The 26,078-nt window shown below is 43.7% G+C and overlaps 1 protein-coding gene across 4 annotated transcripts in view; it reads left to right on the top strand.

Annotated features, from left to right (window-relative positions):
• MYH16 (myosin heavy chain 16) overlaps nucleotides 1-26,078 on the top strand; it is a 1,068,458-nt gene that overhangs the window by 800,666 nt on the left and 241,714 nt on the right. For all 4 annotated transcript variants that reach the window (XM_078654769.1, XM_078654768.1, XM_078654770.1 and 1 more), the window contains one exon: nucleotides 25,243-25,459. In XM_078654769.1, the coding sequence (XP_078510895.1) occupies nucleotides 25,243-25,459 (217 nt within the window). The remainder of the gene's footprint in view (nucleotides 1-25,242; nucleotides 25,460-26,078) is intronic.

The following is a 26,078-nucleotide window of genomic DNA, read 5'->3' as shown; positions in this document are numbered from 1 at the left end:
TCCATTTCAGAATAGATCCATTGAATGCCTTGGCAATAATATCTGATTTTTTAAGATCTTTATAAGTAACTATTCCATTAAATGCTTCACTAAAATACTCCTTAGTAATTATGGTCCAAGGTGACCCATAATCTGCCATGAGTTTGAGAGAAAGCCCAAGAACCTGTACGCAACATTCAGGTTGTTTGGAGGGATGTGAGAACTGGATTGTTCACCACAATCAGTAATAGATACTACAATTCCCCTTTCATATACTGTCTCATCACCTTCTGCATTGTTCCCATATTCCTCCTTATTGTTAACATAAGAAACTCTACCTCTACTGCTATTCCCTGTGGAAGTATTACTTCCAACATTAGTTTTGCACACATTACTAAAGTGTCCCCGCCTACCGCACTTTTTACATTTTCTTCCTATGGCTGGACATTTTGGAAAAGAAGCAGCATGGTTAGTACTACCACATCTAAAACAGTGAAATTCCTTGTCATTTCTTTTGAACATGCCTTGAGAACTATTACTATTCCGTTGAACATTGTTGGCAGTTGAGTAATTATGAACAGGCTCCGATTTTACAGCACAAACATCATCTGTTTTGTCTTTAGATTTTTTATCTAACGATTTCATCCACTTGTCAGATTGTTCCATAGCTTTCGCTGTGATAATTACATCTTTTAAATCCAGGTCACCCATATTCCACAGCTGTTCTTGTGTCTTCTTGCTTTTAGTGTGAACAATAATTTGATCTCTAATCATTTCGTCGGTGATAGGACCAGAATTACAATTCGTAGAGAGATAACGTAAAGCAGTGAAAAAATCATCAAAAGTTTCAGATTCCTCTTGAGCTCTCGTGTAAAATTTATATCTGTTTAAAGCAATACTACACGTTGGTTTCAATCTAGTTTCCAAATGAATCATGGCATCTTCAAATACATTTCTATCTCCTCCTCCATCATATTGTGGAAGTGTTATAAATATAACTTGTCCCTCAGAACCTAATGAGTGTGAAAGAATGTTCTTTTTCCTTTCCGCAGAAAATCTATCACCATCTATCGCTTTTAAATAGGTCAAAAACTCCTCCTTCCAGCAATTCCACGGAATAGGTGGTTCTCCTTTATTTTGCAAACATTTTGATGGAGGATCAAATTGCATTTTGAAAAATTAATGTTCACAAAGTTTACTTACACATGCAAATCAGTCCAAAAATAATATAAAACTGTAGAATGTAATAAAAGTCTTATGTTGAATGTTTACTAGAGAAATTTAAACAAATAAAATGTAGTAAAGTCTCAAACAGGATAAACAATATAAGATAGTAAAATTTGCCAAACCTGTTATGCCGATAAAACTGTAAAGATTGTTTACTTGAAGTCCCTCGGCGCTCATCAGCCGTTTTCCGATCTCCTTTTGCAAATCCAAACTATGCTTCAGTGATTGCTTGTGGTTGTTATAGCAACCGGAAAAGAAATGGCCTCCGCGTACGCCGATGATCTCATGCGCTGCGTGAAACCATAGAGATAATCAGAGGGAGCGGCTAGAGCGGGCAGGAGTTCGCTTGGCTGCCGTTGAGAGCATGCGAGTGATGACACAAGTCAGTTGCTTCAAAAATACACACGGTAAGAGCGATGACTAGGCATTCAATAAATAAATTGAATTTGTCTCAGTCCGACAAACACGGCATGAAAAAAAAAAGATGTCGGCAATTGGTTGACAGGAGAAAAAAATCTATTGAAAACTGTGCAGTCTTGAACAAAGACAAAGAACGAGTTCAATCAAAAAAAAAAAACGAAATCCAAGTTTAAAATAAATCCAAATCCATATAAGTACGCTTCCAAAACAAATGTAAGCTGCTTCCAAGACACAAATCCAAAATGACGGTACTTCCACACAGCAAATCCAAAGTTCAATAAAGAATGAAATAGACCTTATGTAGGTTTGAGTTTCTGGTCGCTCCTGTGTTCCAGGTAAATATGTAGCAAACCAGGAAGAAGATTGTCGCCAATTTTGTAGTATTGAGATCCAAAAATGATAAAAGGAAAATGTATTGCAGAGGAGCACAGTACAGCAACTGCTCAGCCAAGCAGATCCAACAAATCTGTTACTTGGAATACAGAATTCTGCAAACCATGGCCACAGATCACATTGCAGCTTTTAAGGGTAAACTTCTAACACATATAATTTAAAGTAACAGTATGTATAATGATTATAAGAATACAACAGTATACAATTGCGAGGCCATGGCTAAAAAAAAGCTATAGGATGCGAATAATAACCTTTGCAGTAATAAAATCATGCGGGCCATACCAGAAAAGAACAAATGGTATTCCAAAAAAACAACGTATATTACAAAGCAGTAAATTTACCTTATGGTATTATCTTCTGTGCAATAGGAAGAAATATCAGAAAGATCAGATAAAAAATGCATGTCATTATTAGTGTTTTCGCTAGCTATGATAATCTAACAGATAATAAAGCGCCTATTTCTAATAGGCAAGGTAGCATATCCCTGAGAGAATTAAAATAATCAGGAAAATAGGCAGTATTATATACCTCATAAGACTCAAGATGACACGAGGTAGGGGAAAATTTGAAACCATGGACGTTTATTTAAGATTACAAAATGCACCTCAGAAGGCAAAACTTAATTGTTTGTTAAAATGCATGGTAAATCAATAAATGAAAGTAGCTGAAGGCTCAGTCACTTGCAGCAAACAGCTTGACACAGAGTCAAGCCCCAGAATAAAATATTTTGGGGCTTATTTACAAGCCCCTTGTGCCGCTGTATGTCACTTTTCCCCGTTTTTAAAGTGATGTACCGGCAGCGCAAGGGGTTTGTAAATAATCCCCTTTAAGTCTAAAACTAGAGACAGACAAGTGAAGGTATGCTCTCAAAACAGTCAGGGCAAACCAGACTGGCTCATCTCCAAATTCACTCTCTTGTGTAGCAAAATACAGAATCAAAATCATATGGTCAGCACAGGTAATGGAAATCATTGCATGAATTTACAAATCAGAACACAAAATGTAATTCTGTGTCATCTAACACCACCCCTAAATGAATTTGAATATAACCCGTTTTGCCCTAATGTCTTCATATGTGTCAGTACAAATCTAGTTACACTTAAAACAATGACAGTTTCATATTGTGAATAGCTCTACAGTGAAAGGAAGGAAACTCCTTGACACTGTTACATAGTAAAGGAAGACTTCCACCATGGAGTTCTTCCAGAACAGCATGTCAATACCGAGCATTTCAAAATTGCACATTTTCTATGTGCGATTGGCAGATAAATGAAAACACACATCTTGGCTACTTTCGGGTTCAAGCTGGAGACTAGGCCTAGCTTGGGCCTGGTTAGGTCAAGCAGAGGAAATGACAGCTCTGCAAAATGTAGTGTTTTTGTTTTAGTGTAATAATATTCCTAATGTTAGACGCGGATTTTTAATAAATCAAAGTCATCTCTATCACTAGCATGAGATTGTTAGCTACTTTAAACTGAAATATCTCATTTTAAATTGTACAGTCAGGAGTATGAGGATGGTACAGTAATGCCCAATGAGGTACAAACCTTTATACCTGGTTATACTGAACCGCACTAGTGGCCAAAAAATCACCGTCATATTAAAATAATTATTTACAGGAGAAAATCTAAACTGCCAAAGTGAAAATGAAATGTAGATATTAGATGTGTGTCCTCAGTTCTCTTGGAGCCCTCATATTTTATACTTAAAAAGGGTAAAATAGGATGTTGCAGAGGGAAAGAAAAAATGTAGCAAAATAAAAAATACATCTCAATCAAGATCTAATATTGCAATGTAGATCCAGTGAACTCCATAATTTCACTCCAGATAATTATCTGAAGCATAACTGTTTTTTTTTTGTCCTCATTGTGCATTGATTTAGGAGAGAGGAGTATCAAGGGCCCCGGTCCTATCCATCTTAGTCTGAAACACTCCTTTATAGAGCAGAGCCAGGGGTAGAAGTAGGAGTTCACAACTTTCCCGGGTGTGAGGGCCCCCTTGTTTCCACTTCCGTATTTTGCTGCCATTGTGGCTACTCGTTCAAGCCCTTGCTTGTAGGCAATTGTCATTGCTAAATCATTGGACTTATATGTAAGGTCGTTCCTTAAACCGGTCTAGAAGGTCTTCAAGTAAGGTTGTTGTGTTGTTCCCAGATACCCTAAAATGTACATCTCTTGCTTACCCTCCCGCACTTCTCTAGATTGTACATTCTCTGAATTGAGGGTAGCCATTCTCAATGTGTTGGAGGTACAGGTTTCACCCACTTTATACAAATTTCTCTTCTGGCCAACATTATTAATAGAAAGAGAAGATTTTCGCTATCTTTATCTAATTTTGGATAATTTGAGATGTTATGGCCTATCCCAAAAATAGCAAGATCCATGCTTACCTCAACTGGTTGTACCAGGGGAATCAAGACAGTCTACCTAACTCATTCCAAAACTGCTCGAGATGGGGGCACTGCCGCAACATATGGAGATTATCTGCTCTTTCTTCCCCACATTTTGGACAGCATCTCACCTTTTGCTTATTGATCTTGGATAGCTTCTTCGGTGACCAGTATGCTCCGTGGGTAGTAAACAGGTGATTTTTTCACAAAGGGGGCAGATTTCACTATGCACCAAATTGTAGTCATAGATACTTGCCATATGTGTGTTATATCCAGCGCGGCAGCACTTTCCCCCATATCTCGTTTGGAATCCTGAAATCCTTTTCCCCCGGCTGAATAAGACCCCAATACCAACAGGACATTTCTTTCTTGGGTATCTTATTTCTCTGGAATAGTTTCTCAATTTCTCTAGTTCCCGTTTCTTCTTCTCCAAAGCTTTTAACCCAATTCTGTAGCTGATAATATTTACATTTTGAAATAGTACCCTCGGTCTTGATTACGAGAGCATCCCAGTTGATAATAGTTTTTTGCTCTATAAGTTTGCCCCATTTATTTATACCTCTTTCCCTTAAGGGGATAGCTAGTCTGTCTTTAAGACATTCCGGGGGTACCGAGCGATTCCCATATAGGAGCAAAATCACTGTAGTAGGGGATTTTCAATGAACTCATGATCTGGTACCATAGTTTTGCAGCTGTCCAGAGAGTCTTTAGGTTTATTTTTTTTAAGAACGTGGGGTGCCCAAATTTATACAGAAAGTGGCTGTCATCTTTATTAACTAGCGCCTGCAAGTGTGGGGGGTAGACCTCATAACTGTCCAGTAATATTCTTGAGTATTTAAATTGAAATGCCTTGCGATATTCCATCAGATCCGGGCTTGCTATCCTTCCTGGTCTTTTTTCCTTTTCAGTTTTTTTCTGCCGATTCTCGTCCCCTTCGCAGCCCAAATAAAGCTGTTTAATTCTCCTTTTAATTTTTTCAACCATTCTTTCTTATATTCTAACGGTATATCACTGAATATATATATATATATACATATGTATATATATGTGAATTTAGGGACGATTGACATCTTGATTATGTTGGATTTTTCCATAACGGTTAGTGAAAGCCCACCCAAAACATTGAGAAGCTATATTACTTCCCCCAGAAATCTGTGGAAATTCACACTCATTATTTTTGAAGGTCTTTTAATAGGTCTATACCGAGATACTTTATTTTTTCTTTCACCAATAGATTTTTAGAGTCACAGTTCCATTCCATGATCTTCGATTTTGATTGATTCATCATATATCCTGAGACTTTTCTGAACTGGGCCATAACCTCGTTTATTGCTGGAAGTGAAGTCGCTAGCTTCCTAGAAAATAACATCCGGTCATCAGCATACAGTGCCACATTTTTCTTCCAGCCTTAATATCTAAACGATCTTTTCTCCTGGTTTCCTCTTAATAAATAGACCAGTGGTTCTATATAAAGATTATACAATAAGGGGGATAGGGTACAGCCCTGACTCGTGCCTCTCTTAATTGATATTTTGTCTGTAAGGCTATCATTCACAAGGACCTTTGCTGAGGGGTTTTTATATATTAGTTTTATAGGCTTTTAAAAGTTTCCCCCATGTTAAATTTCCCTAGAGCTTCATTCAGGAATGACCAGCTGACTCTATCAAATGCTTTGACAACATTGAAAGTAATGATTGATAAAGGAGTGTTGTAATGAGTGGCAATATCTGTTGCATGTATTATTTCTTGAATTTGTCTCCCTTTGATAAAACCTTTCTAGTTTGGGTGGACTAAGGACCCTGCAACCATACTAAGCCTTTTGGCCAATATCTTTGTATAGATTTTATAGTCTGTGTTTAAAAGTGAAATCGGCTTTTAGGATTCACACTTAGTTTGATCTTTCTCTGGTTTTAGCTGAAAGATTATGATAGCCTCATTCCATGAATCCGGAAGGTCTCTCTGAGCTAGAAAGATTTCATTTAAGAACTGTGTCATAGGGGTTACCAGGACATTTTGCAGGTTAACATATAGTTCATTGGGAAGTGCACCCGGACCCGCCGCTTTCCCCTTTTTTAGGCCTTTGATTACTTCTGCCACTTCTTCCATAGTAATTTCCTGATTAAACTCCTCCTTCTGTTCTTGATTTAGGGATGGAAGTGTTATTTTATCCAGGAAGCCATATATTTCTCCTAGTGTGGCCGAGGATTCTTCCAAGTATAAATATTCAAAGAATTTTACAAACGCTTCTCTAATTGCTGCATCATCCGAACTATAGGGAGGTTGATTTCCCATTTGGATACTTGCTACCCGATTACGAGTTAGGTCTGTTTTAAATTTCCACCCCAATATCTTGCCACATCCTTCACTGTATTCATAATGCAAGAGTTTGCTTACCTCCCATTTGTTCCTTATTATTGTTTCCAGAATGTCCAAAAGAGTCATCTTCTTCATTTTCTTCTCTTCTTCCAGTTTTGCTATTTCTTTCAGGGTCTCTTTTCCTGTCAATTCTCGCTCCAACGTTTTTATTTAGTTTTCTACTTGATTAATAAGGAGCTTGGTGTTCTTATGTTTATAAGCAGCGAGATTTTTTATTTTCCCTCTGATGTCAGCCTTATACGCATCCCAGGCTACTTGGTTGGAAGTCCCACCCTCGTTTATTTGAAAATAAGAGCAGTCCCTCTAGCTTGTGCTTCAGTATTGAGAGAATCTATAAAAATACTGCGGTCTACGGTCCACCTTGAAGGGAGAGAGGTGTTTCTAGGCAAGGGTTACAATAAAACTGCTGAGTGGTCAGATAAATGGGCTGGTAGATGTTCTACTTTTTGTGTGATACTGGCCAGACTACTATCTATAAGAAAGAAATCTATTCTAGAGGCATGATTATGCTTCTTGTTCTGGAACGTGAAACAGTGGGTCTTATCCCCCTTCTCTTTCCAGATGTCTATAATCCCCAGGTCGTTAATGCAAAGTCCCACCTACTCTCTCATTTTGAGTAGGTTCGCTCTATTTCTAGGCGGGAGTCGGTCCACATTTGGATTTAAAATTATATTAAAATCACCTCTCAATATGATTGGGGACTGGGCATTCAACAGCTGTGAATACTCTTTTTGCAGCGGAATAGGGTCATCCGTATTAGGCCTGTAATGGCCCACCACTGAATACGAAGTGTTGTAAATCCTTACTCTGACTAACGCCCATCTCCCCCATGAGTCCACGTCTGCTGAATCAATCCCTGCTTGAAGGAATTTTTTAAAAAAGGACTGCCACTCCTTTCATACAACATTCTTGATTTGTGCAAAGGTAGGTATCCACCCACTTCTGATACTTGAATGTGTCTGCCCATTCCTTTTTTAAGAGGTGGGTTTCCTGTAATATAATTATCTCGCTATCAATTGCCTTCAGATATTCCATGTTTTTCTGTGTACGTCTTTTTATTCTTAGACCATTTACGTTCCATGATATTATATTTAACTGTCTTCATGTTTGGGTTATTTTTTTCCGCTAACGGAACCCACAACTCTTATAGCCTTTTCCTGGGACCCTTCTTCCTTAACTTTGCACACATTGGACTTTTTCTCTTTTTTCCCCTAACTTGCGCCCCACCTGTGCTGTTTTTTTTTTCAAAGAATTTCTTAGAGATTTTTCCCCCTTATCCATACCCTTTGTCCTACCTTCCCAGGAGAAGCCTCCCATTTCTTTATTGGACAGAGTTCTGCCCTTTTGAGACCTACATCCTCCAGGTGAGAACTAGACTATTGTTTTTAAGTGTGATCTTTTTGTTGTGTTTTTATATGTTCAATTAGGCACTTCACTTCTTTAGGATCTCAGACGTTCTGCATTTTATTCTCCCGCATGATCAGCAACGAGGCAGGAAATCGCATCTGGACTGTCGCACCTACAGATTTTAAATGTTGCATTAACTGGCTTAATTCCCATTGCCTGTCTTGTGTCACTTTGGCAATGTCCTATCTGATTCGGAAAGACCAGGTATCTTTAATGAAAGAGCCTGCCTTTAGAGCTTCGCTGAGGATTCTCTCTTTGAGGACATACGTTTTAAAGTTCATTGGTATCTTTCTTGTGTTTTTCCTCATTTTCCCTCTGACAAACAGGTCACGATGCACTCTTTGGATGTCGTCTGCTAGGTTACTCGCCTTTGCCCAGGTGAATATCTCTTCAAGCAACATGATTGTGAATTTTCTAATATCCTCTCCTACCAGGCCTTCGGCTATATTGAGTACCCTCAGATTATTTTTTCTGCCTTGGTTTTCCAATGTTCCATCTTGTCTCTGATGTCCGATTCTGAGGTTTTTAAGATTTTGATTTCTTTGTTGATTTGCTTCCACTTTTTTGCTTATGGCGTCTACTGAGGTCTCCAAGAGTGTCACTCTCCATTAGCAAGCAAAAAAAGTAACTTCCACCATATTTTTTAGTGCTGAAGTTATAAACAAACATCACTTTTGTGTAATCCGGTTTTTATTAACCTGTATTCTTTTCTAAAAATTAATTGTTTTTTTCGCAAATTTATAAAGAGAAAGGCACGTGGTCGTATCAATAAAGAATTACATCCAATCAAAGAAAAAACATTCAACGATTCACTTCAAATGGTAAATAATACACATTTAAACATTACACCAAATAAGGCAATAAACCACAAATCAACAGCAGTTGACACTTGTTCGATCTTAAAACGAGATTTCCTGAATATTCAAAATGTATAATTCATTAGTCTTTTAGAATCCTCTTTGTACATCAAAGGGAATAGAATAAAACAGAAACAGGGAATAGTGAGACTCCCTCAAAATCTGTGAAATTTAATTTGAGTACCTCAGTGTAAGAAATGCCAATGCATTTCGAGTCCCAGTCCTCACGATGCAAGGACTCTTATCAGGGCTTCTTGAATGTCTAAATCGCACTGGACTTCAATCCTGTGTTGAAATTACGGCCCTACTTGTTCCTAGTCCCATAGGGCCTAACTCCTCTACAGTTCACTCTCTCCATTAGGGCAGTGATCTTTTGGTCCAATGCCTCGCATGAATCCTGTATTTTTATTTGGTTTCTTTCTGATGTTGCGAAATTGGTCCTCACTTCCACAAGCATGGCCTCGATTCGTTTCTCTGTGGGATTTTGCGGTAGCTGGTTGTATTGTTCTGCTTGCTGTGGACCGACAGTGACTTGGGTCTGGTTTCAAGTGGCCGTTTCCTGGGGCTCAGGTGCTACCAGTACTCTGTACCTGTTACCTTCCATTTTTCCTAATGCCCCTACTGTCCCTCCCTCTGCTTTCACAGTTTCAATCACTCCCTGCTTTTCCTGTACTTTAAAGTACGACCTCAGAGATGGGGTGACTTTTAGAAGTGGCCCAGGACCAGAGCCCCTAATTTCCTCCTACTTGCCCAGGACAGGGGGGGCTCGTCGTTGTCCTGAGGCGTGTGCTTTCTCTTTCTTTTTTGCATTTTTGGGAACTACGGTGCATGTTCCTTTGCAGGGTCTTGGGGGTTCAGGCTGCTCACCCCCTACTTCTGAGACAATAGCTTTTTGCTCTCGACACCCCTTGGTCTGTACCCGTTTTTTTATTTCCAGAATGAGGGAGAGCTGGTATAGTTTCCTCTCCTCGCCTTTCATTCCTTAATGACTCTATGTCCAGAGATTTTACACATGCCAGTTCTTCTCCCTTTTCTCCCTGCCCACACCAGTCCTCTCCTTCCTTCTGCCCCTCTTGTTGGAGATGAGGGTTCTGATGTGGTCTCATTACCCTCGGCGCAGCCGCTGTACCTGTCTGTTTCTGCCTGAATCAAGGTTCTTGCTCTCTGGGGAACTCTAGCAACGGCCCTCCTACTGCTACGGCATGCCACAACAGCTTCCTCCCACAGGCCTCCCGGCCAGAGCGCACCGCGGCTTGTTGCCGCCTCCCTCCTTCCAGGCTCCACTGCGTCCTCAACGCTCCCGGGGCCGGTTACTGCCCTTACTGCCTCCACTGAATCCCTGCTTCCTGCCGTAAGTTTTCCGTTTTTCCGGTGATTTGAAATATTTTTTCCGATAATGATCCAGGTTAATGCACCGGTATGCGCATTCTATTGAAGTGGGTGCTGTTTAGTCTTTTCATACTTCCACCCGCTGTTCAGCCGTTTTCGGACCTGGAGCCTCAGAGCTCCCGACCGGACGAGTTAGCCGGCCACCATCTTCTCCCCCAGTACTTTTTCCTGAAGAATACATGTTAGTTAATTTGTATGCCAAGCCTCTTATAAATGACCAAGGGAGTAAGACACATGATTTCAGGCTGCACATCCCAGGCCTGTCCATTAGGTAAGGAGTACAACCAATATCCATTTCATTTTCCTTGACTTAGCAGGCAAACTAATATGGCGGTATGTGATATAGATGTCTGAATGATATCAACCCTCCTGAATGACAGCTTGCTAATATATAATTTCTAGCTTCCTCCTTATTTTCTATTTGGTTACTGACTTAGTCATCATGAAAGTTATTCTAAGAACAGTATCTATCAGTAGGGCTAGGCAATTTTGGTTTTCTTTTTGTGGCAAGAGGAAGTGGATCCTGGCACAAATCCATGAAATTGCACTGATCTGATTTAATCTACTTTTGGACTCTGACCTTTTTGCAGGGTCATCACCAAACCTTTTTGACTTCACTCCTCAATTTTTGCTAAAGTCATTTTTGTTGGCCTTAGGAGTCTATGCACTTTACAACTGGTAACCAGTGCAAACGTGCATTTGCTTTCTCCTCCTGAACTGGGTAACATTGGCTTATACCCAATTGACATATTTAATTCACACCTAGTAAAGTGGTACTACATGTACCAAGGGGCTGTAAATTAAATGCTAATATTGGACCTGCAGCACTGATTGTGCCACCCACTTATGTAGCTCTTTAGAAACGTCTCATGCCTGCCATTTCAGCCTGTGTGTTTGTGCAGTTTTAAACTCCCATGTCGACCTGGCAAAGTAAGCTTTTTATCTGAAAGAAACACATAGTGATAGATTCCTTGCCTTAGAATTGCCTCCAGGCATCAGACTGGATCCGGAAAGTTTCCGTCAGCAGTACCCCTGCACGTCGGTAGGTGGCGTTGTGCAGCTCTGCGTCCATCGCTGGCGTCATGGTTGCCGAGATGACATCACAGGCGCTACTTAGATGCCGCCTTGCGCGCTGACGTCAGTTCTTTCTTTTTCCGCGCCAGCAAGCGCAGATCCGGGAAGAGCAGGAACCCTCAGTCAATGTTTGACTGACTTTTTGTGTCCATTTTTTCATCGAGTCCTCAACTCCTAAGGTGCAGATAGTTTTAAGTCCTGCGAGGACTGTCACCAGATGATGTTGGTGATGGACCCACACCGTGTGTGTCTTTTCTGCCGGGGGCACAACCACGACCCAAAGTCATGCCCCGACTCCTGGGCCATGGCACCGCAAACTTTGCGGGAGCAGTCCCGAAAGTTGCTGGATGCCTGGCAGTCGGATCTGCACCGTTCGAGGTCCCAGTCCCGTAGGAGGTCAAGGGACCGTCGCAGAGTCATCACCATTGGTCTTTGGGATCAAAGTCTTCACACTTGGGGTCAGGTAAGGCAAAGCACAAGAGAGGAGTTGGCCTAACGGCTAGGGCGCTCGACCTCGGACCTGGGGATCTGGGTTCGAGTCTCAGTAACGACGCCAAAACCTCCTGTGATTCTGGGCAAATCACTTAATCTCCCCTTGCCTAAAATGAAAGTGTGTCCTCATGTAACGTAACTGGAAAATATGTAAAAGCGCTCTGATACCTGATTCGGTTCGGGTCTAGTTCACGCTATATAAAACTCTGGAAAAAAAAAAAAAAAAGTTGAAGAAACGACATTGTCTCCGACTTCCCCTCGCTGGTCAAGCGACATAGCTGAGGGTGCGGTCGGTGCCTCCCCTGCTACTCCGGCGGAGCCTATGCAGTTGCCGCCGGCCTACCCGCCCTTTATGGGTTCGTCGGCGACTCCGGCCCAGATACAGGAATTCCTGTCCTCTATAGCTCGCCTATTTGGGCCCTCGGGTACCGCCGGTGCGCCTTCGGGCCCGCGGTCCCGAGTGGGGGTTCTTGCCTTTCACAGCCGGTGGCTCCGGCCCCGGCGGCGCCGTCGGCTCTGGCACCGGCGCCGCAGGACCCCCCTAAATTCCGGTTGACGCCGGTTGACCTTATAACACCTCCACCGACGTCGAACCCGCAGGCACCACTTCTGATGTCTCCCACTCCTTGGCACGACGTCGACCCCGGTTTCTGCCCCAAAGTGGACGCAGCGTCGGCCCGGGCCTAGCTGGATGCTGTTTTCGACACCGCTCGGGGATTTCTATCCCCATGTCACTACTCCTTATTCTTTGCTGGTACACCAGCCAGAGGAGGAAGGGGAGGACTGGTAGGGGTCTAATGACCCTCTCGCAGCTGCTTGCGAGTCTGAACAGGACTGAGCAGAGGAGTTGGGGGACTCCAATGGTCTGGATACCTCACCAGACCATGGTATGCTGTCTCCTCCTACTGTGGCTACGGAGGTGGGCGCTAGTTATGCCGTGGTGTTGCATAGGGCTTCCGATGCCCTACACCTCATGCTCCCTACTGTGGCCATCCTGAAGGAAATGCTTCAGCAAGCAGCTACTTCTGCTGAGCCGCTGCTTCCCTTCAACTAAGCACTCCTGTGGATAGTAACATGGCCCGACGCCATAGCCCAGCGCCGGGTGACCCCATTTTCCTCTCTCAACACCCCACCCCTGAGAGCTTAGTTGTCCAAGCCTCTGCATCCCCGACTGCCTTCCCTTCCGGACCACCAGATAGGGAATCCAAGAAACTGGATCAGTTCGGAAAGAAGATTTTTTTCTTTCGCCAGTTCTGCGTTGCGGTCCGTGGACATCGCATGCCTCTTGGGCCGTTATTTCCACTCTCATCGGGATACTGTGGCACAAGTGCTGCCTCAGTGTCCAAAGGAAGCCCGGACAGCTCTCTCTCACTTGTTGCAGAGGGGGGGGGAGACACAGCATTGTTGCCTTGACACCGCCGACTCACTGGGCAGATCGATTGCAAAGACGGTTCAACGCCACACCTGGTTGGGAACAACCGGATTCTCGGGGGATTTCCAAAACACACTTATGGACATGCCTTTTGATGGCTGTCACCTCTTCGGCTACAAAGCAGACAACGCGTTAGAGCGGTTTAAGGACTCACGGGCTATGGAAAAGTCCTTACAACTCTCTGCAGTCAGCCCTCCTCCACCTGCTGCTTTTCGCTTGTATCGTGGCACCGGAAGGGGCGCCCCGCGGTGTTTGCAATGGAGCCACAAGCCTGCGCAGCAACAATCCCAGTGCGGATGAGGCTTCCGCCGTGGCGGAACAAGTGGCCAGCGGGTGGGTCAGTCCACCTCCGCCCAGGCCACCACTGCCTCCAAACCTTCCTTGTCTGAGCTTTCAGGCCCATCAGATGCCAGTTGGAGGTAGGCTTCGCCAGCACCTCTCCCACTGGTGCACCATCACATCGGACAGGTTTTAGAAATAGTCCGAAGGGGCTACTCCCTCCGCTTCAAGACTTCCCCTCCAGCGATGCCCCCTAATACCACTCCATGTCGAGGGATCATTTGGTGCATCTTCAGCAGGAAGTTGCGGCCTTCTTGGCCAAGGGGGCCATCAAGCGCGTTCCGATGCCAGTAGTAGGTCGCGGTTGCTATTCCCACTACTTTCTGGTGCCAAAGAAGGACAAGGGCCCGCGTCTTATCTTAGATCTCCAGAACATCAATCGCTTCATCTGCAAAGAGAAGTTCAAGATGCTCACTGTGGCTCAGGTCTTGTCTGCTCTTGATCAACAAGACTGGATTGTAGCACTGGACTTGCAGGATGCTTACTTCCACATCCCAGTCCTGCGAGCCTACCGGCATTACCTGCGGTTCACGGTAGGCCACACGCACTTTCAGGTCACCGTTCTCCCTTTTTGCCTTACCAGAGCCCCTCGGTGTTCACGAAAGTGGTGGCGCTGGTCGCAGCTCATCTGCGCAGATCAGGGGTTTCAGTCTTCCCCTATCTCGACGACTGGTTGTTGAAGGCGGGCTTGCCCCAGACAGTTGTCTCCCACCTCCAAACTACGGCAGACCTCCTGCATTTGCTGGGGTTCTCCATCCATGTACCGAAAGCACACCTGGTTCCGTCTCAGAAGCTCCTCTTCATTGAAGCGGTTCTGAACACAGCGCAGTTTCGGGTCTATACTGCCGACTAGCAAGTCCGGGATATTCGGGCTCTGATTCCGATCTTTCAGCCATTATCCCGGGTTTCAATCAGAGTGACCCTGAGGCTGTTGGGCTTCATGGCCTCCTGCATCCTGCTGATCAATCATGCCAGATGGCATATGATGGCTCTGCAGTGGGACCTAAAGTTCCAGTGGGCTCAGGATTAGGGGAACCTGTCCGATCATGCCCAGATATTGGAGGGCACTGCACAACAATTGCAGCGATGGCTCCCGGACCGGCATTGGGTCGACGGCAGATCCCTCTCCCAAACTCAACCAGAGTTCACAGTAGTGACGGATGTATCCCTCTTGGGATGGGGCGGCTACATGGGAGAGGTGGCGATCAGAGGCATCTGGTCTCTGGCGGAGTCCAAGCTCCATATCAACCTTCTGGAGCTTCGGGTGATCCGACTTGCACTGAAGGCATTCCTTCCCTCTGTCAAAGGGAGAGTAGTGCAGGTGATCACTGACAACACGGCGCCATGTGGTACTGCAACAAACAAGGCAGAGTGGGGTTGTGGACCCTATATCAAGAGGCCCTGCGCCTCTGGACAAGGCTGGAACATCAGGGCATTTTGCTGGTGATTCACCACCTTTTCAGGTTCTCTGAACGCCAGAGCAGACAAACTAAGCCGCAGGTGGGTGCATGATGAATCAAGAATTACGTCTTCACTCGGACGTGGCGCAAGGTCTATTTTGGCAGTGAGGAGATCCTTGGTTAGATCTATCTGCCACCGAAGAGAACGAGCAATAACATTGCGCATTGGAATTTTCAAGGCAGCACTCGCTCGGTGACGCTTTTTGTCGCGAGTGGAGTTGCGGTCTGTTGTACGCCTTTCCGCCTATACCACTTCTACCCAGAGTGCTGAAGAAGAACAGGCGCAACTGGGCCCAAGGCATTCTTGTGGCCCCAGACTGGGCTTGAAGAGTTTGGTATCCCGAGCTACTCAGTATGAGCATTGACCCTCTGATCAGACTGCCTCTTCAGGAGGATCTTCTGTCGCAGAAGCAGGGGACGGTCCTCCACCCGAACCTGTCCAACCCCCACCTCTTTGCGTGGAGATTGAGCGGCAGCAGTTGATTCCTTTCAACTTGCCTTCTGAAGTTTGTGATGTCATTCAAGCAGCCATGTGTCCCTCCACTAAGGTGGTATATGCCTGCAGGTGGAACAAATTTGTGGCATGGTGTACAGCAAAGGCTGTGGATCCCCTTTCGGCCCCTCTTCAGGAGGTCTTTTTCTTCCTTCTCTCTTTAGCCCGGCAGGGCTCAGCTCTGCTCTCGGCACTGTCAAAGGTTATCTTTCTGTCATTTTGGCCTTTCTCAGGCTCCCTGATCAGCCTTCTCTTTTCAAGTCCCCTGTTGTAAATAGATTTCTCAAAGGCATTACACACCTTTTCCCTCCTATTCCGTTTGTGATGCCGCAGTTGGACTTGAATCTGGTTCCTACTTATCTTATGTGTGCTCCTTTTGAGCCCCTACATAACTGTCCTCTTCGTCTCTTGACCTTTAAGACTACCTTCCTGGTTGCTATCACCTCCGCTAGGCGAGTGAGCTCTAAGCTCATTCTTTTCTGTCGGTCCATCCGGACAAGGTTGTGCTCAGGCCCCGTCCTTCCTTTTTGCCAAAAGTTGTTACGGCCTTTCACATTCTCAACCACACACAGCAGTTCCGGGTGGATGACCGACTCTTTATTGGCTAAGTTGGCACGAAGAAAGGTCGTTCGGTGCATAAAAGGGCTATCTCTTGCTGGGTCGTCTTATGTATCAAAGTCTGTTACTCTTTGGTTAAAAAGGGACCTCCGGTGCTCAGGGGTACTGCTGACGAAAACTTTCCGGATCCAATCTGACTCCTGGGGGTAATTCTAAGGTAAGGAATCTATCACTACTAATGTTTCTTACAGATATATCATTACCGAAGGTAAGTAACTTGTTCGCCAGGCTTAAATCATCCTTTTCAATACATTGAAGTAACCCCTAGGTAGGCCCTATACAACCTGAATGGCAGGGTGCTGTGTATTTAATAAGTTAGACATGTACACTCAAATTTAACATGTACAGTCAAAAACTCTTACATTCTGTTTTCACTATTGCAAGGCATATCTCTCCCAAATTATATCATTGGAGTTGCCTTATTACATTTTATAAGTGTAATTTCTAAATGGGAAGAGAAAACCAGTTTATGGGCCAGATGTAGGTAATTCCTATTTACCGACTCCTAAATACCGACTCATACCGAATCGGTATTTAAGAGTCGGTAAATAGGAAGGAGGCAGATGTAGGTAAAAAATTACAGAATCTGTAAGAGTCGGTATTTACAGAATCTGTAAATACCGATTCGGTATTTCACATTGATTCCTATGGGCCTTAAAGCCCATAGGAATCAATGTGAAATACCAATTCGGTATTTACAGATTTGGTAAATACCGAATCCTGCAAGGGTGCAGGGGGTGTCACTTTGACACCCTCTAGCACCCCAAGTACAGGCATGTGTGCCACATGGCACAGGTGTGCATGCACAGATGTGCATGCACACCTGAATTCGGTATTTTACCACCCAATAGGATTGGGTGGTAAAATACCGACTCTTAATGGCCTGTGGCACTCTTAGGAGTGTCACCTACTTATGGATTTACAGAATCGGTATATTTACCGATTCGGTAAAATACCGAAGTGGTAAATTTACCGAATCGGTAAATATACCGATTCTGTAAATTCAGAGCCACCTACATCTCAAAAGCCAAATACCGGTCGGTAACGGCCAAAGTCGGCCGTTACCGACCGGTATTTGGCGACCTACATCTGGCCCTATGTTTGGTGTCTTTGGAATTGGGGTGAAAAACCCTATTTAGTAGTGGTCAGGTGTTTGATCACAATTTTGCTTTCAGAAAGTTTGCATTTTTCTCCCCTTGACTATTTAGTGCCTGTAACCTGTCAGTGGTCACATGACTGGGTGTGAGGGACAGTTGGGCTTTGTGTATTCCTCCTAGACAGCCTAAACAGCAAGCAGGATGGGGGACTGGAGGTGAGGGCAGCCACACTTACACCTATTTAGTCTGTGATCTGCCTGCACATAAAGTGCCTATTGACCCTGCATTGTCAGTCAGCCAGAATGTCTTTATTCGATTAGCAAAAGCAATCATAAAAGTACAATAAAAACTGTATGAAAACATCAATAACTTCATAAACATTACATATAATTCAATATCATAGATACATCATAAAATACAGTATCATAGATGAGCATAATACCCCCCTGCTAAATACCTCGGTAAATAGCAAATGTAATTCACTGGGGTTACTTGCTGAGTGGCCCATTTCGGGCAAATTAGAACAATATGTAAAGTGTCTAGTGCAGAGGACATGTCACATGTGTAAATAGAGGGGTCTGATGGCATATCCATCCCACTAATAGCTGAGGGAACATATTCAGATGGAAATATGTTAAAAACCTTTTATGCAGAACCGGCATATCCAATGTTAAGTACGGTTCAATTTTATTCATGGATTTCACCATCGCATAATGTGTATAGCAGTGTTTGTGCTGGGAGCCTAAGTTTCGTACTTCTTAGATATACACTTTAAATGCCCCCCTAACTAATGCAATAGCTAGTTTGGAGAGTAACTCTGGTGAATTATAGAGATGGGGTTTACACAAATCTCACAAGCAAATCCTGATTAACTCGTGATTAACTTTTGAAAATGCTTTCTATTCTTCCCCTGAAGAAGGGCTTATGGATAGCCCGAAATGCATAGGGATACATAAATAAGCATTTTGGATATATCTTTTGCATCGATTTCTTGAACATATAAATGAACCTTTGAAATTTACAACCATTAATGAAATAAAATTAATGATGGACTAAATAAAGTTTTGTTTCTATCAACTTTCTATACCCTGTTTGGGTACCCACAACGCTGTGCGCAGGGGGACAATTCCTATCAGGATTTGCTTGTGTGATTCTTCTTCCAAACGCCTGTGGTTCAGAGAGCGAAGCCCCAGCAGCACGCGACAACTTTACAAGCTTTCAACCTTTGTTGGTGCGTGTCTTACTCCTTTTTTCTCATTTACACAAATCTGTCAGAGTAATTATACAACTAACCAGGGTATATGCAGGCTATATTCCATATTCAAACAATCTCTCAAAATCATTATTGAATTCTAACTCACTTTTAACCCTTAGGTAGAACCATAAGAGAATGGGGTGCAAATGCATATAATCTGCTATAATGCCTGCTCCCATCTCATCATGCACTATTTGTGCTGGTACACTCTACGGAATCCATAATAATCTTCTAAAAAATTTGTTTTATGCCACTTATATAGTAATGGAGGGTTTATATCCCCAGATCTCCACTCCAAAGGATACACTGGAACACACTGTGGGCAACCCTATTAAAAGACTGAATATGTGATTTCAGTAAGGGATCCCATGTCAATGTGTCATCCAGATGCCTAAATAACAGAACTTGTCCACCTTGCCCACCTTACCTACAGAGAAATCCTTTATTACATGCATTTTAGTTTTACGTATTCTGGGACCCATTATCACAGTATTGAATTTGGTGTAATTAATTTTTTCATGACTCTGCATTATCACTTCCGCCATCCAGGAGCCAGGGCAGGGGAGGCTGGAAGCTCCATGCACTCCAAAGCCACTGCTTAAAAGCCTATCCCACCTTGCAGAACCAGGTCATGAGGGAATAAAAGAAGGACCTCAGACACCAACTCTTCTGTAGACTTCTGGACCTGTGGATACTCTGCCAGGAATGCCTGTTGTGCTGCCACAAGGACTGCTACTCTGCTGGACTGCTGCTCTAAAATAACTATTGCCCTGCTGTGCTGACCTGCTCCCTTTTGCCCTCTTGCTTGGGGAAGAACAACTGGACCTGCAACTTTATCTTGAACCAAGGACCCCAGATTGACTCAAAGAGCTAGTCTTTTGGCCTCTTGATCAGATCCTCAGGGACACAAAAGGCTCCCCAACCAGCTCTTAGGCCTAGCTGCAGCAACTTCCTAACCCCCAAGTGGTACCTCTTAGGCCCTGGATCCTTGGTGTGGCTTATGGGCTCCTGAAATCAAGCGTTTTGACTTTGCTCAACCTTGAATGGCTAGTTTGCACTGGAACCATGAGGCTTGCACCGTAATTCAGTGTAAGCCACTGCCAGCCCGTCTCTTCGATCAGCAAGCATTGATCGTCCACGGAGGACCTCCACGTGAAGCTCCAGACAGCCCATACGCTAAGCCTAGCCTACTCTTTGCATCACACTGACCACGAAATGCAACATTCTCCTTGCTCCCTGAGACCAACATGAACAGGACTCTTGGTACAAAACTAGAGAAGGTAAAACTTCAGCTGGAATAATATGGGACTGTATCCACCCTGTGCTCCATCGTGGTCTGCCTGAACCCACGAATTTGGCCTGGTACCGAACGACCAGATAGCCATGATTGGCGCTTTATGCTTTCAAATGCTATTTTCCAGGTTATTCTTTAGAAATTCGTACCTCTGGGTCTACTGATTGGATTTTTACTGTTTTACTGTTTGACATGTTGCACAAATACTTTACACATTGCCTCTAAGTTAAGCCTAAATGCTGTGCGCCAAGCTAACAGGGGGTTAAGAATATGTTAAATTGGCGTTCGCTTGTACCTCACCCTAACTAGGATTGTGGTTGCTGCTTGACTAGGGTTTACACCTCAGTCAACCAGTAAGGTTCACAATCCTGGCTACCCATGCAGACAGGTGAATCCATGTCACTGCTGGAGATGGTGGAAATTTAGTAGCAGTAAAAAAGAATTCATAGAAGAGGAATTTGAACCCTAAATTACCTCCGGTAATGGGTGGCTTTAAAATGGTTCAGAAGAAACAAAGAGTCATATCAGGTGCTCCATCTCAACGGACCACTAGATCTTCCAAACTCTTGGTGGTAAAATAATAGCTGCATTTCCAGGCTCAGTCGGATCAGTAGCTGCCAGAGTCTGCAGCACATTTACAATGAGGGAAACACCTCTAAGAGTTGTTTTTGAGCAGCAAGGTGTTCTTCCTACACAAAAACAATCCTGCCTGCAACACAGACACCCTTGCACTAGCTCACAGAGACAGAATGCACTATATGTTAGTAAATATGTCACATTCATGTTCTATCCAGTTGATTGAGTGCAGCACACTTTGTCTTGTTGCATTGGGCTGCGACAAATAATTATAAATCTGGTCCCTGGAATCAAGCTTTTTGGTGAGGACAACATAGACAAGTGGTTTGAGACCTATGGGGTAGCCCTAGAGATGCACAAGGTTGCTGGGGAGGCTTGGGGATCCAGTCTTTAGAGGCATATACCAACAGAGGGGATGGATTATTTATTGGTCATGGGGTGACAGGATGAAATACCCCTAAAGAAGGCTGCCACTGTCAAACAAATATGGACTCATCCCTGAGAAGTGCAGCTTGAAGTTCAGGGACAACCAGAAGTCCTTGGTTGGATTTTGCTGAGTATTTCAGTAAGTTATCGGATGGATGGGTGAGGGAGGTAAACACTTCCGAGGAACTGTACAATCTATTTTTCAGACAGCATATGTTCATCAATTGTTTTCCAGAGCTATCCCAAAATCTCCATGGGGATCTCAGTATTCCTAGGGAGCTTGCCAAGGATCCAGACCGCAGGCTCATCACCAGGGTCCACAAGAAGGTATCTGGAGGGATCACCACAAGGATAGTCAGGGAACCCACCAGACGAAAGGGGGGGGGAGACAACAATAAAACCAAAGAGTTTTAAAAATCCTCCCAAAATAGTTCTCACAGGAAGGATTGCCATTCCCAGCCTGACCAGAAGAGATGTGGTCATCCTGAGAAGGAATCCTCAGGACATTTTCCCCCCAAATGCTATGAGTGCTACAGATACAGGCTCATCGAAGGGGGATATCTTCTGTCCAAAAAGGAAGCAGCCCCCACTGGTGGGCATACACCGGGGGTGGCCGTTGTAGTGCTTGAGGAGGAGGTTGCCCTGGTTAGTGTAAGGAAAACTGCAAAGGTTACCCTAGTGTCCCTGGGTGACAGAGATGGTACCCAAGGCTCAATAACCTAGTAATATGAAAGGTGTAGGAAGTCATTCACAATCAATGTGCAGAGGGTGGAGGCTCTGAGTAACACAGGTGACTACTTTCAGGTGTCATCTAGTGGCCTCAGCAGGGGATTCCCAATGTAGACCACCCAGTAGTGGTAGCTGTCAACCATGAGAGAGATCACCCAGTGGCTCTGGTTCCCCCTGTATGTGGTTGGGGGTTCTCATGTGCTGTAAGGGTTGCTGTGAGAGCACCATGCCTGTGGATTGTCTCCTTGGTAATGACATAGAGCACACCATCTGGAAAGAGGTGGACCTCCGTTCTCATTTGGGGATGCTTGGGTGGGTGAACTTGGCCTCACAGTTTTTTAGCAGCCTGAGAGTGAGGTCAAAAGGACCTGGAAAAATGGCCCAAGTTCCTGCTAAAAAGAAGAAGGACAAGGAGTGTGCAAAACCTGCCCCTGCGATTCCCATGGCCCGGGAGGAGGCCTTAGAACCCATACAGGTGAATAGATTGCTGCCCTTAGGAACCTACCTGAGCTGGACAGCTTTCAAGCTGAAGGGGGAGCATCCTGGCCAGAATTCTGCAAAGCCTAGAGCAAGTGTCCCACTCTTGAGGGCCTACACTGACAGGCTGAGGATCAGGCAGCTGGCAATACCACTGGTGATCACCTGATCTATTGGGAGAATTATCTCCTGTATAGCGAAGATGAAGGTCCAGAGCATGGAGCAACCTGTGTGTTTGTGGTCTTCCAGTGCCTCAGGAACTTCCTACTGGGTCTAGCTCATGACATACCCCCGGCAGAACATCTGAGGTAAGCGAAAACCTTTGCACGGTTTGCATTGTGGTTACCCAATTTTATTTGTCAAGGATGAGAATGCCATGAGATGAACATTTTGCAGTTACTGTCCCACCTGCCAGTGAGAAGTCAGGGGCAAAGCAGAAGCATACCCTGGTCCCCCTTCCTGTCATTGGCACCCCCTTAGAGAGGGTGGGCATCAACTTTGCTGGGTCCCTGGACTCCAAACTGCCCTAGGAAACAGGTTCATTGTGAACTTGGTGGATCATAACACTCAGTACTGGGAGGCCTCTAAAGACAGTGACTGCACTGACAGTGGCCAGGGCACTGATGGGATCTTTCCTCAAATAGGTTTCCCCTACGAGGTACTATCTGACTTAGGCACCAACTTCATCTTAACGTACATGAGTCAATGAGGGACGAGTGTGTGGTAACCTGTAAGTTCAGCACACCCTAACATACCCACACCATACATGATGAATTTAAGTGGCCTGTAGAAATGTTCAACAAGACCCTCAAAGGCATGATTATGGGCCGAACCAAGCCTTTGAAATTTAAGTCGGATGTCCTCTACCTCTGCCTGTTGTTTGCTTAGAGGTGTTGGTGTCTCAGAAGTGAGTAAGGTTCAATCCCTTTGAATTTCTGTATGGCCACCAGGTCAGAGGGCTCTAAGCCTTGCGAAGAAGGGGTGGAACAAGCTCCAAAGATACCTGTGTGGACCTGCCTTATCCCTGCTGCTGGCCGCTAATGGAGTGAATCTTGGTCCCAAAGAAAGGCTCTCAGGCTCTGGCTGGCATCAGTGGAAGCATCTGCAAGAAGAATAGATGAAAATCTGAAAGTTTGGGGTCCTTGTGACTGCGAACGGCCCTGTTTGCACTGAAACCCTGCCACCAGCAATGACCACCAATGCAAAGCTCCTGTGAAACCTGTTCTATGCGTGACAACCTGCAATGCTCACCCTGCACTTCGTGCCACAGCAACAACAGCCTGTGATAAGCAACGACCGTCCATGAAGCTCAACCCACTTTTTGCTATAAAAGCCTCCTCTGCACGGCTTCCTCCAACAAGAACAGAACACTTCGCTCTGGACTTGAGAAGGTAATTTTTCAGTAGGACTAACGTGGTCCCAGTATCCAACACACACTCCATCTTCATCAGCCTGCATTTGTGACTTTGACTTTCCTCCAGCCTAGCACATCGCATTTGACTGCGAGCAGTGTTTTGTGATTTTTAGGTGCTTTTTTCACTAAAAACTTTAAAATTGAATATCCCCCATTCTAGTAATTGGAATTTAGTTGTTCTGGTATCGTTTTGTTATTTACTCTATCTTTCTAAATTGTTATGGGATTGTTCTTGTGTTGTGTTTTCACTATATTACTGTTTGATTGCTGCATAAGTAGTTTATACATTGCCAGTAAATTAAGCCTGACTGCGTTGTACCAAGCTACCAGAGGCCGGCTAAGCACAGGTTAAATTAGTGAATTTTTGTAGTTCATCCTGACAAGGATTATGTTTGTTAACTGAGTGGGACTTCCAGTCCCTCAATCAATAACCCAATTTCTTACATGTTTGGCATAAGTGCACTTTATTAATTATTTTAACACAGCATAACATGTAAATAAAACAGTTGTTTGCATACTTGACGTAACTCTTATTCCACGGAACACAGAATTAGCCTGCAAATGATATTAGAAAAAGCTTCACAAAAAGACACTTTTAGTGATCAAATAGTGTTAAAAATGCCACCAGCATACACATTTTTAGGTGGTGCAAGGGCCCGATTTTCTCTACACTGGAAAAAAAATTCTATGCTGATGAGGGAAAACAAACTACGGCTACAGGTTGTCCGTGCTGTGCACAAACCACATCATTTGGTGTAAGGTAATCTGATTAAATTTGGAAATCTATACCTTGCCTTAGGGTTTAATGTATCCCTAAAAGTGACCAGTCTGCACACATGGTAGATTGAAGACTATGGGGCATATTACCAACGAGAGCTAACGATGCTTAGTAACGAATTTTTTAACGCTAAGCATCGCCGGCGTTAACTTGCTATTAGCAAGGTTTATCTCAAAAGTGATAAAAATCCTCGCGCTAACTGCCAAATGAGAGATTATCGCTGGAAAACCAACGATAATCTCTCAAAGTTTGGCGTTAGCTTGATGATAGAGGCTCACAAACTTAGCCATGATATCCACCTTCCATAGGCTATCATGGCTAGGTCAGGAAAATACCAGGTGTAAAAAAAGCAGTGCTAACTGCGGTTAGCGCTGCTTTTTTTATCACTAACAGGGTTAGTGAAATCCTTGATAATAGGAGAAATGTCGCTTCACAACATTTCTCCTATTATTTTTCTCTGGAACGCCCCCTTTGCATCTCATTAGAGATGCAAGGGGAAGCGTGGAGAAAAAGGGTGCTAACATGCAAATTTGCGTGTTAGCTCCCTGTTGCTGATAGGGAGATAATTTTATCTCCGCTTTCTTGGCTTTTAAAGCCAAAAAAGCGGAGATAAATCCCTTGATAATATGCCCCTATATTTCCTAACATTATTCTGAATATGTTGTTTTTTTGCTGTGTAGCAATTGATATTTTACCAATATGCTTGTATATATATAAAATTACAACACAACGATGAGTAATGGTGCAAAAACGAATAATCTGAAATTTGATTTGACCAGAATAGAACATAAATTACTGTGATTTTACCAATCAATATATGCACATTGAAAACAATTTTGCATCCAATTTAGGCCAACACCGCAGCAGTAGTTTTAGACAAGAAACAAAGAATGATTGACAAGCAAATCCAAGAATGGCGCCAGAAGTTTGAAGATATACACGGCGAGCTTGATGCATCTCAGAAGGAATGTCGCCTGTATGCCACTGACCTGTTCAAGCTTAAAAGTGCCTTTGAGGAGACTAATGAACAGCTAGATTCACTCAGGCGAGAAAATAAGGCTCTTCAAGGTAAATTCCTGTTTTTTTGTGTAAACATTGACCCATTAAGTGGTAATTTCATCAGCAGGGACAGTAGGGACTGTCAGTGAGTGAGTACTCAAAGGGAGGACGACCCCACAACGTTCAGTTTGGGGTTCAGATGAAAACTATTTTTTCTTGTTTCTTTTTATGTACATCAGAATTTGGTATTGGCCTATTGTGGTGATTAATCGTTTCAAGGCTTTTAAAGTGGTCAGTGGGACCTACATTCGCAGAAAGTCAATTCTGTTGCTCATTACTGCGCACAACTTGCATCTTTTGTTGTCTGGGGTCAGATATGCTCTTCACAGCATGATTCTAACTAATTATTTAATATTTCGATAGACAGACTAACCAGAAAAATGTCAAAACTCGAAGGTCGAAAAACACTTACGGTCACAACAATTAATTACCAGGACAATTCCAAAACTAGAAGGTAGAAATACACTTACGGTTACAACAATTAATTTCCTACCATTCTGATGAAATAGAACTGATAAAAATGTTTTAAAATATTCGTTTTTCTATGGAAGGTATGAATCAGTAAGTTTTTTTTACTATAAAGAAATTTGAATTGAAAAATTAAGGTAACAAAAAGTCACTAAACTGC

Source organism: Lissotriton helveticus, chromosome 7, assembly GCF_964261635.1.
Source record: "Lissotriton helveticus chromosome 7, aLisHel1.1, whole genome shotgun sequence".
NCBI lineage: Eukaryota > Metazoa > Chordata > Amphibia > Caudata > Salamandridae > Lissotriton > Lissotriton helveticus.
This window is presented reverse-complemented; position numbering and strand designations above follow the sequence as displayed.